This window comes from Equus asinus, chromosome 2, assembly GCF_041296235.1.
Source record: "Equus asinus isolate D_3611 breed Donkey chromosome 2, EquAss-T2T_v2, whole genome shotgun sequence".
Classification (NCBI taxonomy): domain Eukaryota; kingdom Metazoa; phylum Chordata; class Mammalia; order Perissodactyla; family Equidae; genus Equus; species Equus asinus.
This window is the reverse complement of record NC_091791.1, coordinates 32,117,470-32,137,087: the sequence shown is the minus strand read 5'-3', so window position 1 is coordinate 32,137,087 and position 19,618 is coordinate 32,117,470. Positions and strand designations below refer to the sequence as shown.

Below are 19,618 nucleotides of genomic sequence, written 5' to 3'. Positions count from 1 at the left end.
TAAAACTCCACCAATCTTAATTAACTCTCTTCTTGTTTGGGCTAAGAGCGATTTCCTATTCTTACCTTTGATGCTTGAGTTCTGGATCCCAAATAGTGCAATCTGGCACATTCACGAATGTAAACAGGAGCCTGGGCAAGATATAAAAGAAAGCCAAGACCAAATAGTTAGTAGGATCTCAAATTCTTTCAAGACACAAGGACAGTGGTTCTCAAAATGACGTGACTGGCAGATTACTTTGGAAAAACAAAAGATCCTCAAAATTCCCTATCCCATAGCTTCCACCAAAAAGATACTCAGCAAATCTGATGGAAAAACTGTGAGATGACTACTGTGGCTGTTGCTGTTTTAAGATTCAAATAAGACATGTATATAGTTAAATGAGCCAGACACAAAAATACAGATATTTGTAGTAATGTTTACATTTGACAAAAACCACCCCCAAAATTCTTACAAATTACAAGTGGTCCCCAAGTTACATTTTAGGATCATTGTACAGAAAATACCATTTAGAATTACTATGGGCTAACAACAGACAGGAAGAATTTAACTTACTGATATATTGTCAAGAAACCTGTAACAAGTACCCTGACACAGTCCCGCTAGAAGTGTGAAATAATACAACCACTATGGAAGAGAATTTGGCAACATCTAAGAAAATTACATTTGCATTTACTCTTTAACCCAGAAATCTCACTTCTGGGGATCCATCCTAAAGACATAACTACAGAAATACAAAACACACCTGGATCAGATTAATTAAAAGGTTGGACACAACCTGAATGTCTATCAATCGGGGACGGGTTGAATGAATTTTTATACATCCATACAGTGCAGAACTAGGCAGTCATTAAAAACCAAAGAAGAGGGATCGGGCCAGTGGTGCAGTGGTTAAGTTTGCACACTCCGCATTGGTGGCCTGGGGTTCATGGGTTTGAATCCCGGGCACAGACCCACACAGTGCCCATCAAGCAATGCTGCGGCAACATCCCACATATAAAGTGGAGGAAGACTGGCATAGATGTTAGCTCAGGGCTAATCTTCCTCACAAAAAAAAAAAAAAGGAAGGGAAAGAGGGAGGGAGGGAAGAAACACTTTATGAACTGACATGGAGTAATTTCCAGATCTACTGTTGAGTGAGAAAAGTTACAAAACAGTATATAAAGTACTTGTGTAAGAAAGAAGAAGAAATAAGAATATACACACATTTATTTGTTTTTACAAAAATAAACACTAAGAAAATAAACCAGAAAATAATGAAAATGGTTAGAGAAGAACTGAGATTTCTCTAAGTACACCTTTTTTGTGTGGTTTTGACTTTTCAACCATTTAAATATACTACAGATTCAAACAGTAAAATTAAATCCAAAAGGAAAAAAGGGCAAACTCTAAAATTGAACACAAACAGAAAAAAAAGAACATATCTGTATAGCAAATTGAGAATAAAAGCACAGAGGAAGGAATTATTTCACCTAACTTTTGAAAACTATTCTGACTCTACATCCTTAGCGAGGTATAGTCAAAGGGAAAAGGACCTACAGGGAAGTCTTCAACTCCCATCAGCAGTTTGTACAGGTTTACTGTGAGTAGTAACAGCCGTATTATTTTGAAACCAATTTATGTATATTGTAGGATAAAGCAAACAACATATATAAATGCTATGAAAATCTGGAAATTGCAATGTGAGGAAAAAAGAGATACAAATATAAAGAAGAAAAAGCTCTGTAATGTTAAATCTAAACTGGAAATAATATGAACTGATGATTTCTTGTTAAAAAGTTTTAATCTACTTCCTCGCTCTCAAAGAGCCTACACACCATGACACTCCAGAAACAATGAGTATACCTAGAGTTAAAAAACCAAGGCTGCCTGGAGAAAATAACTGATCCCAGGTCCAGGGCAGAGGAAGAACAGAGGGAGGTGAGGACCTTTTACGCCAGAAAGGAAACACCCAAAGACTAATGGAGTCCCGTCAAAAAGTCACAGCAGGAACCAGCTGGCAAGGGCAATCACTGGCCAAATCTGGGACAACATGAACATCAAAACTAATAACTGAAACTAACTAACACTGTGAATAACTAAAAATCCATGAGTCTATAGAAATACTCAAAAAAAAAAGGAGAATGAGACAGAGAAACGGAAAGCTCTTCTCCAACACAGAACATCGGCTAATAAAGATTACAGAACAGGATCAGAAAACCACTATTTTGTAATACTCAGTGTAGTCACAGATTCCAGCAGGATTATCAACGGATGTTAAAACCATTATATTAGGCAATCCCCCTGCAGGTTCCTTACTAATTGCAAAGGGAAAACTGTGCCTTTATAATTGAGACTCGGCAGTTAGCAAAATTAGCGCAACTAGGAATGAGACAATGTGGCGTTCTGTGCCTCCTGATGCGATGCATTATGATATACACAAACCCGAAGTATCTTTGCCCAAACTGCTTAACATGAATCTAATCAAGCCTCTAGACCCAACTTCCAGTTCACAGGAACCACATAAAAGGAGAGAGAGGAACAAGTTAAATGACCTTGAAAAAACAATAAGATAAATCTAGAATGTGGAATATTCTACAACACAATTGGCTTGAACACTTCAACAAATCAATGACATGAAGTAAAAGCAGAATGAGTGTTCCAGGTTAAAAGCAGCATAATAATCAAAAGCAATACATAAAATTCAATTAGCTTATTTTTTTAAAAAAAGCAGCTATGAAATACATTCTTAGGACAAATGGAGAAATTCAAATATGTATTGAATATTAGCAGATAGGAAATTCTTACTAATTTTCTTAGATGTGATAATGCTATTGTGACTATTTGGACAATATTCTTATTCTTATGAGATTCATGCTTAAGTATTTAGGGTGAAGTATCATGATGTCTGCAAATTACTGTCAATAGTTCAACCAAAAATAAAGTATGAATACAGAGAGAGACAAAGCTGAACATCTGCTGAATCTAAGAGTTCTATGAGTATTCAGTGTTTCACTCAACTTTTCTCTATATTTGAAAATTTTCATAATAAAGTTTTTAAAAAAGAGTCTCATGGCAAAGACATTATATCTATAGTTTAATTTTTAACTTGAAAACCTATAAAGTAGAGCTTAAGACTCTACTACTTACTCTACTTTAAGAAAATTCCTTCAAACAAGAACATGACAGAACCCATGCCACCTATTCTATAAATTAAAAAAAACAGCTCTGCCCCAAAAAGATACTATAGCTGAAGGGATACCCAGCAAGGGAGCCAGTAGCATATTGGTTTGAATGAAAATTTGAGGGTCTTAAGCATTATACAATTCATAGGGAAACAACAAAAAGACTTCCCAGATACAGTGGGAAGTGGCCTTAACTGTATATATAAGTCCCTAGGATAAGATGTTTTGCAGCGAGATAAAACCAGACTTGGTCAGAGAGTACCGAACACAACTACAACTAGTTAAGAGGAATTCTAGAAAAAATGGAAGAGCAGGGAAAAAAAACACAAAGAACACAGAACGAGGCAACACAGGATGCGGATTAAGGAGGTGAAAATTCCACCCAAAGAAGCCTGAGAATAAGAAGACACAACAAAGCACAAGAACAAACAAATCTGAGGTTTGGGGCTGGCCTCATGGCCTAGTGGTTAAGTTCAGCACACTCCTCTTTGGCGGCCCAGGTTCAGTTCCCGGGAGTGTACCAACACTCTCGTTAGTGGCCATGTTGTGGCAGTGACCCACATACAAAATAAAGGAAGACTGGCAACAGATGTTAGCTCAGGGCAAATCTTCTTCAGGGAAAAAAAAAAAAATCTGGGGTAAAACAGGACCCCAGAATAACTGAGAGAGCACATTGAGCAATCAAGCATTCTTCATCCAGGGGAAAAGCTCACGGAAGAACCTAATCAGCCAGTGTGGGTGAAGCAGGTGCCCACACAGACAACAGTTCTGACCCAAATCCAAAGAGAAGAGACCTGAGACCAAAATAAATCTCCAAAACATTCTTTCTCTCCTTTAGAGATCAACAGAGACTCAAAGAGTGCTCACACTAGCCTGGACACACAGATAAAGTAGCAACAAGAATTAAACCCCAAGCTGAAGGAGGGATCTGTAGAAGAGAAAGGAAAAGCAAAAACAGAATGTTTGAAAGAGTCTAATTATTAGAACTCGTACCCAGCTAAATTACATCTAGGAGACTGAACTCGTTTCCTCTCTAAGGTCTGTACAATCAGTGCTCTCAAAACCCTCCACAGTGAAATGTCATCTTACACGGTAAAAGGACTTTGCTGGTGTGATTAAGTTAAGGACCTTGCAATGGGGAGATTATGGTAGGTTATCCCATTGAGTCCAATATAATCACAGGGGTCCTTAGAAGAGACCCTTTCCCAGCTGTGATCAGACAGAAATGTGACTACGGAAGAAGAGTCAGACAGACACAACACTAACGTACTTGAAGATGGAGGAAGGAGGCCAGGAGCCAAGGAATATGGGAAACCTCCAGAAGCTGGAAAAGCAAGTAAACAGATTCTCTCCTAGAACATTCAGAAAGGAATGCAGCCCTGCCAACATCTTGATTTTAGCCCAGTGAGACTCATGTTAGACTTCTACAGCATCGTTCAGATAATAAATTTGTGTTAAGTCACTTAAAAAAAAATCCTTCACAGTGAAGTACATTTCATTGTATACTTGCACTGTGTACACACGACAATGGCAAGGGAGAAAGGGCTCAGCTCTCACAGAAACTTTGAGGTGCGGGGAGATCTCTGAGATCCCCCTCTCTTTTAACTTGAGGGTGGTGGCTATGAACAGTTAGCCCCATATCAACAGCAAGAGGAGAACTCAAAGGAAGGAGAGAGCTCTTAGGAACTGCACCTAGAAACCCACCATTTTGATTCACAACTCCTACAGGTAAACGCCTTACTCTCCATACTCACCACTCCTCTCTACTTAGCTCCCATAAATCCATGCTTGCTTTGGAACCAGTTCTTCCCCAAAACAGGAAGTATACAAAGAACTGGTTTGAAAGATATTTGTTCATCACCAAAACCCTTCTTTCTCCTGTTGCCCTTTGTCTACTGCTCTAATTCACCTGTCTAGATATTGACCTCTTTTGACCACATCTTTGGCCTGGGCACCCAAACCCATGACACATCCCTGACCCTTTGTTTTCCAGCCTACTAAGCCAAAAACCATGAAATGAAAATTTCTAATTTCTGGACTCTGGAGCACTTCCCACCCTGTGGTGGATTAATCCTAGGGTGGCCTCCATGTTCACACCCTAAGTAATCCCCTCTTCTTAAGTGTGGGTGGGACTTGTGACTTGCTTCTAACCAATAGAATACTAGTGACTGAATGTCATTCTTGTGATGATTAGGTTGCACTATATGGCCAAGGTGGTGGGATGGCACAACCATGATTAGATTATGATTTACATATATACATATTATACATATATGTATGTATATATAATATACATATTATACATATTATTATACACACACATATATATATATGGCTTCATCTTCATCTTGTTAGCACACACTAGAGAATCAAGATGCTCCGATGCGAGAGCAGAGACAAATTGAGGGAAAAACTGTTAAATAAAAAAGAACCACAACTAGCTGGAGCAACTAGGCAAGAAAAAGAAATAAAAAACATCCAAATCAGAAAGGAAGAAGTAAAATTATCTCTGTTTGTAGATGATATGATCTTATATGCAAAAAGCCCTAAAGATTTCACAGAAAAATTGTTAGAACTGATAAATTCAGCAAAGTAGCAGGATACAACGTCAACAGACAAAATCAGTTGTAATTCTATACAATAACAATCCAAAAAGAAAATTAAGACAACAACGCCACTTACAATAGCATCAAAAAGGATAAAATACTTAGGAACTAACTGTGAAAAGTGAAAGACTTGTACAATGACAACTACAAAACAGTGCTGAAAGAAATTAAAGAAGACCTAAATAAATGGAAAGACATCCCATGTGCATGGATTGGAAGACTTACTATTGCTAAGATGTCAATACTACCCAAAGTAATCTACAGATTCAGTGTAATCTCTTATCAAAATCCCAACAACAGCTTTTGAAGAAATAGAAAAATCCATCCTAAAATTCATACGGAATCTCAAGAAAGCCACAAACAGCCAAACAATCCTAAAAAAGAAGAACAAAGCTGGGGGCCTCACATTTCCTGATTTCAAAACTTACTACAAACCTACAGTAACGAAAACAGTGTGGCACTGCCTAAAGACAAACATAGACCAATGGAAGAGAATAGAGTCCAGAAAGCAACCCTCACAAATATGGCCAAATGATTTTTGACAAGGGTGCCAAGACTATACAATGGGGAAATGACAGTCTTTTCAACAAATGGTGCTGGTTAAACTGGATATCCACATGCAAAAGAATTAAGTTAGACGCTTACCTAACACCATATACAAAGATTAACTCAAAATGGATTCATGACCTAAATGTAAGACATAAAACTCTTAGAAGAAAGCATAGGGCAAAATCTTCACATCTGATTTGGCAATGATTTCTTGCATATGACACCAAAGGCACAGGCACCAAAAGAAAAAAATAGATAAATGAGACTTCAGGAAAATTTTTAAATTTTCTGCATCAAGACACTATCAATAGAGTAAAAAGGCAACCCACAGAATGGGAGGAAATATTTGCAGATCATATATTTGATAAGGGATTAATATTCAGAGAATATGTAAAGAACTCCTACAACTCAACAACTAAAAAACAACAACCCAAAGAAGATATGCAAATAGGCAGAAAGCACATGAAATGATGTTCAACATCACTAATCATTAGGAAAATGCAAATCAAAACTATAATGAGATACCACCTTACACCAATTAGCATAGGTATTATCAAAAAAAACCCTCAAAAACACAATAACAAGTGCCAGCAAGGATGTGAAGAAATAGGAAGACTTGTGCACTGTTGGTGGGAACGTAAGATGGTACAGTGACTGTGGAAAATAGTATGGCAGTTCCTCAGAAAATTAAAAATAGAACTACCATAGGATCCAGCACTTCCACTTCTGGGTATGTATGCAAAAGAACTTAAGGAGAGTCTCGAAGACATATTTGTAGACCCATGTTCATAGTAGCATTATTCACAAGAGCTAAAATGTGAAAGCAACTCAAGTGTCCTTGACAGATGAACAGATAAGCAAAAAGTGGTATACACATAGAATGGAATATCACTTCGCATTAAAAAGGAAGGAAATTCTGACATATGCTACAACATGGATGAACCTTGAAAACATTATGCTAAGTGAAATAAGCTAATCACAAAAAGACAAATTCTTTATGACTCCATTTCTATAAGGTACTTTAGAGTAGTCAAAAATCAGAGACAGAAAGCAGAATGGTGGCTGCCAGGGCCAAGGGGGAAGGGGGGATGGGGAGCTACTGTTTAATGGGTATAGTTCCAATTTTGCAAAATGAAAAGAGTTTGGAGATGGATGATGGTGATTGTTGCTCACCAACACGAATGTAATTTATGTTACTGAACACTTAAAAATGGTTAAGATGGTAAATTTTGTCATGTGTCACCACAATAAAAAAAAGGAACCAGAAATGGATGGTCTTAAAAATTCTCAGCCTTTTCAAATGGCAAAAGATGCTAAAATGAAGAAATTCAAGATCAGGAAAGTGCACTCTAAAGAAAAGGACAAGGCTATGACTGTGTAACCTTTTGCTAAAATCTTAGAAATATCAAAAGGTCAGAATACTCAGGCATTCCAAGCGCCCTTTCAAGAGAGTAACAGTGTGCCTCACAGACCCGCTCAGTCAAAGCAGAGGGCCTCTAGGAAGCATACAGGCATTGTCCCTCAGTCTTCTCAGTAAGAGACCAAGGTAGAGAAGGTTTTATCCCCCAGAAGATTTGTATGTGTGGCTATTGTCTTTTCAAACTAATGGAGTAAAACTCACAGAAGACCCACAAAGTTCTTGAGAAAATTATGTTGGCAGAAACACTATTAATTTGGACTAAAAGGGACAAAGAGTACAAAATAAACAAGGCTGTCAGACCCTCAAAATTCCACTGGCAGGAAGCAGGCAGGATAAAACTACTCAGCTGCCAACATATGCTGCCTTTCATGAAAAAGCAGGGTGACTCAGGGTAGAGCCCTACTCCACCTCCAGGTGCCTTCCTATTCCTCCCCACCTTGCTTGTTCCTTCTGGGTAGTGCCACTGTCCAACTGGTTTCCAGTCCCAGTCAGGGCCTTTCCTATCCGGGCATCTTTAAAGCCCTGCTGAGGATCCCACTTGCGCCAGCCTCTCTGTCCAGTTATCACCCAAACCCCATCCGTTACTTACCTTAAACAGTTTCTGGGAGTGTTTAATCATAAAAGCCATCCCATTGTTTAACTTTGTGATATTCTCTTGAAGGTCATTTGCAGTGACCTATTCAGAGGAAAAGAAACCAAAAAGGGGGAATTAAGAGGTAGGAAGCAGAAGGCAAATACTTCATTGATTTACCAATAAGCTTATTTTTTCAAATGTATGATAGTTTCTATCCCTAAGAAAGGTGACTCTAATCCAATGTTTAATTCTGGAAAGGCTTTTTGGTTCCACAGGTTTCCACTGGATATGATATAATCTAGCAAGAACCATGCATCCCTGAACTGACCAGGAAATCTCTGAGAACCAATCTCTATTTCCTAATTCTGCTCGTGAGCTAGACATGCACACAGAGTTGCTCAAGAAGATCTAGTTTGGGAAAAGGGGCAGGAAGAACACAATCTGTACCAACCACCAAGGACACTGCCTCTTGAGAGAAACTAGAGCTTCTCCAAAGACAAGAGAGAACTGACACTACTAACTCATACCAGAGGTGACATCTCTTTCTTTTTTTTTTTGTTTTCTGTTTGTTTGTTTGTTTTTTAAAGATTTTATTTTTTTCCTTTTTCTCCTCAAAGCCCCCCGGTACATAGTTGTATATTCTTCATTGTGGGTCCTTCTAGTTGTGGCATGTGGGACGCTGCCTCAGTGTGGTTTGATGAGCAGTGCCACATCCACACCCAGGATTCGAACCAACGAAACACTGGGCCACCTGCAGCGGAGCGCGTGAACTTAACCACTCGGCCACGGGGCCAGCCCCTGTTTGTTTGTTTTTGAGGAAGATTAGCTCTGAGCTAACTACTGCCAATCCTCCTCTTTTTGCTGAGGAAGACTGGCTCTGAGCTAACATCCATGCCCATCTTCCTCCACTTTAAACATGGGACACCTACCACAGCATGGCTTTTGCCAAGCAGTGCCATGTCCGCACCCGGGATCCGAACCACCAAACCCTGGGCCACCGAGAAGCCGAACGTGCGCACTTAACCGCTGCACCACCGGGCCGACCCCTGACACCTCTTTCTTAAAAACACAGTCAAGGTCATTGATTCCTTTCTCTTGTTCCTCCTGCCTCTTCAGCATCTCTACTAACCCACAGCCCTCAACCTCAACACATACCCATTACCTAATGTTCGTTTTTACCAAGACCTCTGAAACACTTCCCTTTACAGGCACACACTACTCTCCCCTTTTTCAGTCTCAGTCACTTGGTTCTAAACTTCTTTCTTTATGAGGCTTGATCCTCTTAATATGGACAGATGTAGCTGTGTCCTTTGCTTCTCACGCCACCCTCCACCCTCCACCCTCCACCCACCTTTCTCTAGGCAGAGGCTCTTCCTGGCCCAGACTGTTATATATTTTTTCACTCATTATTTGTGAGGTAAAATGTTCCAAAAGACCTCTCTCCTTTACCTTCCTTTTCTCATTTCCTGTACTCCCCAAAATCTTTTATAAGTCACCATATCCTATCTATTTCTGTTATCTTCCCAACAACCTTGTCAAGTAAGTGGGAAAGGTCCTATTATGCCCAGTTCACAGAGGAGGAGCCTAAGCATAGAAAGGGTAAAGGACACAGGTAACGGCTGGTCTGCAGCTTCCAAATGAGGTATCCTGACTCCCAATTCCATCATACAGTAAATCTATATCATGGATGAACAGGAATATGAAGCTATGTGCCTCCAAGTCAAGAATTAGTTCAAAAGACTTTAGATAATTTATTTCTCATGTAAGTTACTGAGAAGGCCATGGTTTCAGTAATAAGCTTTATCCAAGGAGAGAATATCTAGAGGAAATAGAAAAGTTAGGACAAGGCAGGATTGCTCTATGTGTCATCTTATCTAAAAGCTTAGTGACATTATCCTATAAGATCATACAGCTCTAGTTTAAATTTATACCATGCAATCTTCAGAAATCAATTTGATTTCCCAAGAAGGCTTTCGTGTTAAGAAAGAATTCACAGTGATGAGCCAAAATGAGTATCCTAGTTTATTTAGTAGCTATAATTTTCCACTGAGAGTTTCCACTAACAAATTGCCATTCCGGTTTATCAGAGATTGATTTCTAAGTGAGGTTAACAGGAATGGGCCCCCTTAGGTTTGATGACTCTTAAATGAACTAATAACGTAAGTTTCTAACCTTGTAAAGCTGACGACTAGACCTTGGACTCTTGATAACCTCACCAAGGGCCATAGGATGCAGCCCAGCCCAAGAAAACCACACAGTCCTTGCTCTTCCCTTCAACACTCACATTTTTTGGCCACAGGACGTGGGGAGCAAACATAAGGGCAAGGTTATAGGCAGACATCTTATTCTTGTCTTGTTTCTTTGCTGTCTGGTACAGGAGATCAAGCAGTAACTTCAGCAAGTTACGATTGGGCGGAGGGAGGATGAGGAAGAGCAACTGAAGAGCCTCAATTTGCCGCTCCTTATCTGGTACATTGGTCTTGTTTCCTTTATCATCAAACTGCATCAAATCTTGAGGACCAAAGAGATGATTGAAAAGGAGAAAGAAAATACAAGCAAGAAAAGTCAATACTCCTACTATTATCCTCCCCGCAACTCTCATCAAAGACAGGAAAAGAAAGAATCAGGCATAAACAGAGATTAAAGCAAAATACAATAACAAAATAATGCCAATATGATTCAATAATAAAAAGATAAAAACTCCAGTCAAAAATGGGCAAAAGACTTGAATAAACATTTTTCCAAAGAAGATATACAAATGGCCAATAAGCATTTGTATACTCAGTATCGTTAGCTATAAGAGAAACGTAAATCACAATCACAATGAGATACTACCTCATAATCACTAGTATGAGCTAATCAAAAAGACTGACAGTAACCAGTGTTGGCAAGAATGCTGAGAAAATTAAACCCTCCTACACTGCTGGTGGGGATGTGAAAATGGCGCAACCACTTTGGAAAACAGTTTGGCAGTTCCTCAAAAAGTTAAAACATAGAGCTATATGAGCCAGCAATTCCACTTCTAGGTACATATCCAAGAGAAATGAAAACATGTCCACACATATCTTTAATAACGCCACACCCTTCACTTTTCCTCACCCAGGTATTTTATTGCTAAAAGAAATATGAGAGTGAGTTATGCCCTGATAACAGGATGATCCAGGCAGCTCCTCGTGGAGTCAGAATCCTTGTTTCTCCCCTAACAGGCTACACAGGTTGCCAATAAAAACAGTCCTGTGAATAATCAAAATTTCAAAAGACACTGATGACCATTTGGATATAATTCATACAGACCTGAACACGATTACAGTGTGTTTTTAGCTGTTTAACTTCAATAATAATTCCCGTTTAGGGAAGGCAAGTAATATTTCTAGAAACTGCTCCCTGTTAATATGAAATTGAAAACAAAAATCCCTTCCAGTTATCAGCAAGGCCTATCAAATGCTACAGCTGTGCCACACCTCAATATGACCTCAAAGAACAGTGACTCACAGGGTGGAGGAGGGGAGGATTTCAAGTACTGTACTCAATTGTCTCAACAGGAAAGCAAGCAGCACAGGCACCCTTCACGTTAACCCTTCTAAAAAGAACTTATCAATATCTTCCATATATTTTTCAAACATCCAACAACCTTATTTCTCGCTAAAATAATTATAGAGTATATAACATTCTGGTACTATTTACTCATTTGTATCATCTAGATTGTTAGTGAAAGTACTAAAAAATAATCCAATCTTATTAAATTTTAGAAATTCAAAACTAGGGGTTTTTTTAAGTAGTAAAAATTATTTAAAAGAAAAAACCTTATTCTTATTTTTCTTAAAATTAGAAGCAAGAGGAAAATGCTCAAGGGCAGAAAACTAAGTAAATGCAGTACAGATTTTGATGCTGTGTGCACTTAGAGCCTAGAGAAGCGTAACAGCTGTGCAATTTAAGAATGAATTCCCTACCACACAGGCATAAAGGAGAATGAGAAACTATTTATGAGCTGAAAATGGAACATTCTCCAGGATACATTAAGTGAAAAAGGCAAACCACAGAACCATGTATATAATACCCTACCATTACATAAAAAGAGAGAGAAGGAATATACGTAAGTGTTTGTAAGTGTATAAAATTCTCTGGAAGGATACATTAGAAATCAATAGCATTGGTTGCCTCTGGGAAGAAAAACTGAGTGCTGGGAAACAGGGGTGGGAGAGAGGCTTTCACTGTATACTCTTTTGACCCTTTTGAATTTTGATCCATACAAATGTATTGCCTATTTAGAAAACGAATAAAATTATTTTTAAAAAAACAAATATCCAAGAACAGACATGATCTCAACTGAGGCATAATAATACTTAGCAAAAGCCCCAAACCAAGGCAAATGTACCAAACCCGTAACCATCTCACGTATGTGAATCAATCCAGTGAAAAGCATACACTTATTGAGCAACTAAAATGTTCAAAGCACATGCTAGGTTCCATCAGGAATACAAAAATAAATAAAACCCAGACTTTAGCTTCAAAGAAGCCTACTCAGCAAGAAAAGTATTTGATTAAATCAAACTTAAGAGGCCAATACTTATGAGTACCCAGAGAGCCCAGAAATATCACGTCTTAACCAATATTAGTAGAAGTATTGTGGTGGGTTACAAACAACAGAAAATTCCAAATGACTTTACTAAGTTGACAGAAATGTATTTCCATCTTTTAACCTCCTATACTCACCAGCAATCTTGAGGTGTGCATGAAAATGTTTATGCGTCAGCAGGGGCTCAGGTAACTCTCCTAGAAACATCTTCAGCAAGGTGGCAACATCATTTGAGTGAAACTCCCCTGATTCCAAGTCAATATCAGTTCCATTATTGAGAGCATCCCTTAAAATCTGCTGTCGGACACTATTCCCTGGTACTCTAAACAAACCCTCCACTCGCAAGTCTGTTTAGCATGGAAGAAAAACAGAGGACATGCAAAAAAGAGAAATTATCATTAAAATAAGTCTCTAGAAGACTACTTTACACTTGAAAGATCCTTTACAAAGACCTTGAAGGAGGTTTTTGCCTTTTCTCCCAGAGTAGGTTAGAACCTGCTGACCCCTGAGGAGACAAATCTGAACAACCCTGAGCACCTGCAGATCTCCCAGACTAAGAGATGGTCCACCCAGGGCTCGTTCACCTCCTGAGCCACATCTGGAGACTGGATCTAATCTAAACAATGGTTAGAATGAGCTAGAAAAACAAGTTGGAAGAAAAGTCCAATCTCCCTGAAGACTCCTTCCCTTTGGTCATCCCAGCCTTTGTACGGCGGGGGCTGAGTTCCTCTCTGGAGGTTTGTTGCTCCTGTACACGGTGTCCCAGCCCAAAATGAATCTAGAGTCTCCGCATTGCCCCAGGAATTAGACCTCTAACTTGTCAGATCACCTTTCAGTCTAAGAGATTCCCAGAAGCTTAGGGTCATCCCAAGTAAACTTCCCTCCCAACTAGGTCCTAAGCTAATCTAAGGGGATAAAAAAGATGGGACATATAGTTTTGGTTTGATCTGGAAGAAGCGTGAGAGTTCATGTTTTCAGCTTAGGTGCATATTTATCTTTGTATAGCCCCTTAGGGAATCCAAGTTCAAATGCCTACAGGGCCAGACAGCTAACAGTAAATGAATGAATGGGAACCATAACAAACTGAAGAGCGCATACCTGTGCTCCAGCGGACCATGTCCAAGTAGCGACCAGGCTCAAGGATGCTAAATCTTCCTATGATCCAGAGAAACTGAAAACCTGGACTTTCTCCATTTTAAAACACTGATAGCTAATTTTATTTTTAATTTAATCCTTTGCCAACTAAACAAAACATGACTGTAGATGACTTAAGCCTTTAAGCTGTCAGTTTGCAACTTCTGCTCTAGCTCCTAGCATAATGTCCCACACAGACTAAGCCATAAATAAGTGTTAGCATTGAATTTATCAAGGCATTACATAAAGCCACACGTTTCTCATACACTCAGCTGTGCCAAGCACTTAGAGCAATGACATAACCAGAATGACTACCAAACAATGAAACAGGAATTAAGTGAAGAGTGTATTTTAATCATAGAATTCTAAAGATGAAAAGTATCTCTGGTGATAAATTACTCTCCCTTGAGTAAATGCTATGATTCTTTAGGGACAATGTACTTTTCCAGAAGAAATGTCTCTCTGAGTCAAGGGAAAACATGATTTCACAGACACTATCTAACGTATATACATCTTTGAGAGTATAAAACAAACTAATACATGAGATAAAATTTAAAAGGACACATATTTAGAAACACGCTACCTGAAATTATCACTGATTAGTGTCTTTGTTGATGGTTATTGGCGCCTACCAACTCAAAGATGTTAGCTCTCAAAAGAAAACTGACATTCATTAACAAAGAACGACAACAATTCGAGTAGTCTTACTTTTGTGCAGATATTCAATCAGTTGGTATATCTGGGCAATGCCTTCCTCCGTCAGGGGGGATCCAAATACTACTCCTTTTTCTAAAAAAAAAAACATACGATAGGACAGAGCTATATTTTCCACAAATAGTTCAAAATCAGCATACTGGACACCCTCAAGCATCCTATGTTACAGGTCAGCACATGTTTTCACGGAGCCAGTAAACAAAAACCTCAGAGCTGGAAGCACACCAGGAAATGCAATCAGAACAACTCGCAATCAACTCTCTGCAAGGTTATTATTAGACTGTAGGTTCCTTGAAGGCAAAGATCATCTTATTTAAGTCTAATATCTAGAATGTTCATATTTTATTTAGAAACAATCAAAAACCAGAACTTGGAGACATGACTGTGAAAGCATGACAGATTATCCACTAGAGTTGGTACACGGTCTGATCTGTTACAACGTTTAAACTTTTTTGCTACCTTAATGATTTCCCTATATTTAATAAAATAAAACTGTACCTCTTTAATATCTTAACAGCACTGCTACAATTTATTTTCTGGGAAGGCTTTCTTTGGGTGATTCATAGGTATCTGCCTTATCAAAGCATGCCATGGAATGAAAATATTTGAAAACTACTGCAATAAAAAATGTTTAAACTTTCTTTATTGTACTCTCCAGCTGTGAAACTTTGTTTTTTTTAATACTATTTTAGTACAGTATTAATAGGGCATAAAAATCAAGGTGTCCCTGACAACCACCTAAACTAATGATGTCATCTCTCAGGGATTGATATCTTTGCTTTAATTTATCTATTTTTATAATTTTTACTAGTATTACTTAAGGTTTTACTACTTAAGAAAATGACAAAAAATGCTTTCCGGTAATAGCAACTCCTCAGTGAACGTGCAGACGTTAAGAGTGAAGCCCAGGCAGCAGCTGGGACCTGCCCGCCCTTCACAGACACAACTCCTACCCTTCCGTTTGTGAGACATTAGAGACCGGAAGAATCCTGACGCTGGGCCAGCCCCTCCAGGCAACTTAAGGTCCACTTCTCCCATCAGCTGAGCCAGCTCAGTTCCAGGTAAGTCAATGAGCCTTGTGATATTGCTGACCACCAACTCGGTGAAGACCTCCGGCTTCTCATGTCGGAGTTTCTCCACAAAAAAGTCAGGATTGAAGATAATGGGCTGACCTCGAAGGGAAGAGTCATTGCAGATAACAAAATTGCAGATGGCATCACTGAAAAAAATGGAACAGAAGAATCTTTAGGGGACCATTTTTGTATGTGTTTCTCATACTCTTTCAACCATACAATTATCCAGTCTTTCTGTGGGTTAATCTATATGTTGGCCTTTTGAAAAACCTAATCCCTAATCTGCTAACTGCACAAAAGAAGATAATTTGGGCTTGTTGCTGTTTAAGTTAGACCAACCTAATACTCAGGAATTTAGTTTAAAGACAAGACACCAAATAGGCTCTATGATTTGACCTGAACTTGCCTCTTCATTTCAGGCATACACTACAGGAAGATATAGATCCTTACAGCCTCCCAAGTCGAACAGTATATTAGACTTGGTAGCCACCTGGACCACACTTCCTTATTGAAACAGTCAAGCTCTGAATCATTACTGTTAAAAACTTGTAAGACATCAGACCCGCAGCTGTTCCCCCTGTGCTACCAGCAATGGGTAATCATTGGGTTAAGGCCTTCTTGAGAACACAACCAGTATTACACAGTACTGCCCATGCAGTGAGCCACTGCTGACAACACCACATTCAGGCCAGTCTCAAATGCCACAGAAACCATGTGACAGTAAGCATCAAACTATTTAGGAGCTAAAACTATATCTAAATAGTGTAATCGACATTTTTGAAGACATTACTCTACCCACAGGGTTCCTTTCCCTAACGCAGGCAGGTGTCTCCTTCCAATGAGGCCCGTTTAACTGAGCCAGGCGCCCTTGGATTCTCTTCCTCCTAACCAAAAAGCCTTCACCGAAATGGAAGACACTTGGGGTACAAAAAACAGATAGCAATCCTGCCTTGCCCAGGTCCAGAAATAGGCTTCATTTTAAAATCCTTCAATTCTGGATGCCTCTGGCCCATCATATAAGTCCAACCTTTGCTCAAACAGGTTCTTCTCTGTAGGGCCCTCGGAAAAATTCTGTATTTTGCCTCTAATTTTACTCTTCTATCACTGACCAATACTAAGCAGACACGTTCTGTTGGCCCCTGCTCTTAGCTGGTTTTCCACTCCTAAAGTGCTTGGGCTATACTCCTAGCAAAGCTCCTGGACTCTCAAAAGTATTTTCTTCCTTATTCTTTGTTTCCTAATGCCTAACTACTATACTCCTTTTTACTTTTAACTATGTGAGATATAAGAACTGTGTTATTCCATTTCTTGTAGCAGATACATCACCTCTTGTTTGTATCCATTATTAATTATCTCTAATGGCTTGTTCTAATCCTTATTACATAAACAGTCATCTATTACATAACCGACCAGTAGGTATAACACAAGCCAGAAAGGACAAGTCACCACATCTGTTAGGCAAAGTCGAAATTAACCTGACTCATACAAGCATTCCCACAACAAAAACAATCACAACTTAAAAGCCTTCCATGACCCCTACATACCAAAGCAGTGTTACAGGAAAAGTAATGGCTCAAAATATTAAATATAACTAATCTATAACACACTTTGCCAACACTACATGGACGATTTTTAACAATGGTAAAATGAAAACAAGGCATGGGTAAACTTCAAAGTTCATCTCTACTTCCTTGAAAAATTATTACATCATTTTAATCAACAGCTCAAATCTTCAGTTGGTGGCTACTAAATTTCTTCTTTTCTCTAAAATGATAATATATTATCACATATACTGAGATTCACATAAAAATTAAAAATTATGAATGTGTGTTCTCAAGTCAAAAAGTCATTAAAAAGAACTTAAAATGTTTGTCTACTCAACCTTTTTAACCACTAAGATAGGTTATTTTTCCTGGATAAATTTAAAGATTATTCTATAAACCAATTAAAATAAATAGCAACTTCATCCTAAACCACAGACGAAGCCTCTTTTTTTTTTTGATGTCAGCTTATTTCAGTCAAAAAACAAGAGTCAATATAAAACTATTATTTATAATCACTGCCAATGAGAAATTACTACTCTACTGAGAGCGCCAGAAAATCATGAAATGTGTTAGCACCTAAAGAGTCATAATTTACTGGGTCTAAACTATCATTTTATGGACTCCACATCCCTTTTAATTCTGAAAGACAGATTTCAGATCAAATTAGTTCTAACACATAAATGTTCACAATTAGCATCCGTTATATTCCTGAAATAGAAACACATACACATAAGTAAACTCCAGATCTTTATATTATTAATATTCAGAGCAAGACTCAGCTAAGGTTCTAAAATACACATCACAGTTGACCCTCTGGCACTAAACTGGATCAAATACGCAAGTGAGAAAGGAGCTGGAAGCACAAAGCACTGGCTCCCTTGTTTCTAAACACAAGCCTTTCCACCTGGCCATCACCTCCAAACCGCTCTCTTCTAAACAGGCAGAACAGGTAGAAGAGTAAGTTAGTTCAAGTCTGCCCTATCTATTCACAAGAAATACAAGAAAAAGAGACATTGGGAGTCCTCACACAAGTAATAAGCAATCTGTTTCTTTTCCCCTTCTGCTTTCTCTCCCCTTCCTTCTCATGATCATTCACTCTTGTTTTGCCTCACTTTAATTTCTTTAACCTAGTTCTTTATTTTCCTCTTCCTCACTTTTTCTGAGCAGACCATCTGGTAAGACAAGATATAATAGAGAGAAATGGTTAAAAAAGAAGTCAAATAAGGAGTGATAGGGCACGTGTGTACGGTGACAGATGGTAATTAGTCTTTGGGTGGTGAACATGATATAGTATATACAGAAATCGAAATACAATGATGTACACCTGAAATTTGTAGAATGTTATAAACCAATGTTACCTCAGTAACAAGAAAAGAAAAATATATATATTAAAAAAACAGAAGCGGAAGATGAGAGATGGAAAAGACAGACAGTGGGTTATGTTTTTAAATTATCCCCACATCACAAAGCCTGCTAATCCCTTTCTACAGAATACACAACACCACAATGTAAAGCTGAGAATATCACGGAACATGGTTAAGAACTTAAGACTCCTAGGACTGAAAAAAAAAATACTATGTTTAAACAAAAACAACTTCCTACTCTACAGTATCTTATTTTAAAACAAACTCTAAGTTTGCTCAAGTTCAAGAAAAATAAATAAATTTCTTACATAAGTGCTGAAAGCTTCTGATGAGGCATTGGTAAATCGAAGAGACAGGAAAAAAGCTTTCTCCTTGTTTGCTGTGTTGTTTCCTGACCCATCATAGCCTACACAAATTCCAGGCGTGTTAGAGGACACAAGGGCACATTATGGAGCCTGAAATGCAGTACTTATTAGGACTCTAAGCACTCATCTGCAAGCAGGAACAAAACAGAAATAAAAAACTGGACCAGTTAATTTTATTTGCCACCGTGCAGATGAAGCTCAACAGTAGTCTCCCATCACACTGAAAGTTATATTAGACAAAACAACCACATAATGCAAGACAGTAAGGACAAGTCATTTTATAACATGGAAGAAAAGGTGATCCCTATCTCACATCACACACAAAAACTAAATTCCAGGGGCCGGCCCAGTGGCATAGAGGTTAAGTTCATATGCTCTGCTTTGGCGGCCTGGGATTCACAGGTTCAGATCCCAGGCGCAGACCTACATACTGCTTATCAAGCCATGCTGCGGCAAGCATCCCATATATAAAATAGAGAAAGACTGGCACAGATGTTAGCTCAGGGCCAATCTTCCTCAGCAAAAAGAGGAGGAT

The 19,618-nt window shown here is 38.6% G+C and overlaps 1 protein-coding gene across 10 annotated transcripts in view; it reads right to left on the bottom strand.

The window, feature by feature from the left end:
* The window catches only part of ARHGAP19 (Rho GTPase activating protein 19), a 59,869-nt gene that overhangs the window by 17,233 nt on the left and 23,018 nt on the right, over positions 1-19,618 (bottom strand). For 6 of the 10 annotated variants that reach the window (XM_044753082.2, XM_044753084.2, XM_070485844.1 and 3 more), the window contains exons 2-7: positions 15,691-15,956; positions 14,732-14,812; positions 13,027-13,236; positions 10,598-10,824; positions 8,329-8,415; positions 66-131 (exon numbers count right to left, since the gene is read on the bottom strand). In XM_044753082.2, the coding sequence (XP_044609017.1) occupies positions 66-131; positions 8,329-8,415; positions 10,598-10,824; positions 13,027-13,236; positions 14,732-14,812; positions 15,691-15,956 (937 nt within the window). Of the gene's footprint in view, positions 1-65; positions 132-8,328; positions 8,416-10,597; positions 10,825-13,026; positions 13,237-14,731; positions 14,813-15,690; positions 15,957-19,026; positions 19,142-19,618 lie in introns of those variants that run through there. The other 4 variants (XM_070485826.1, XM_044753083.2, XM_070485836.1 and 1 more) reach the window with 4 other exon arrangements.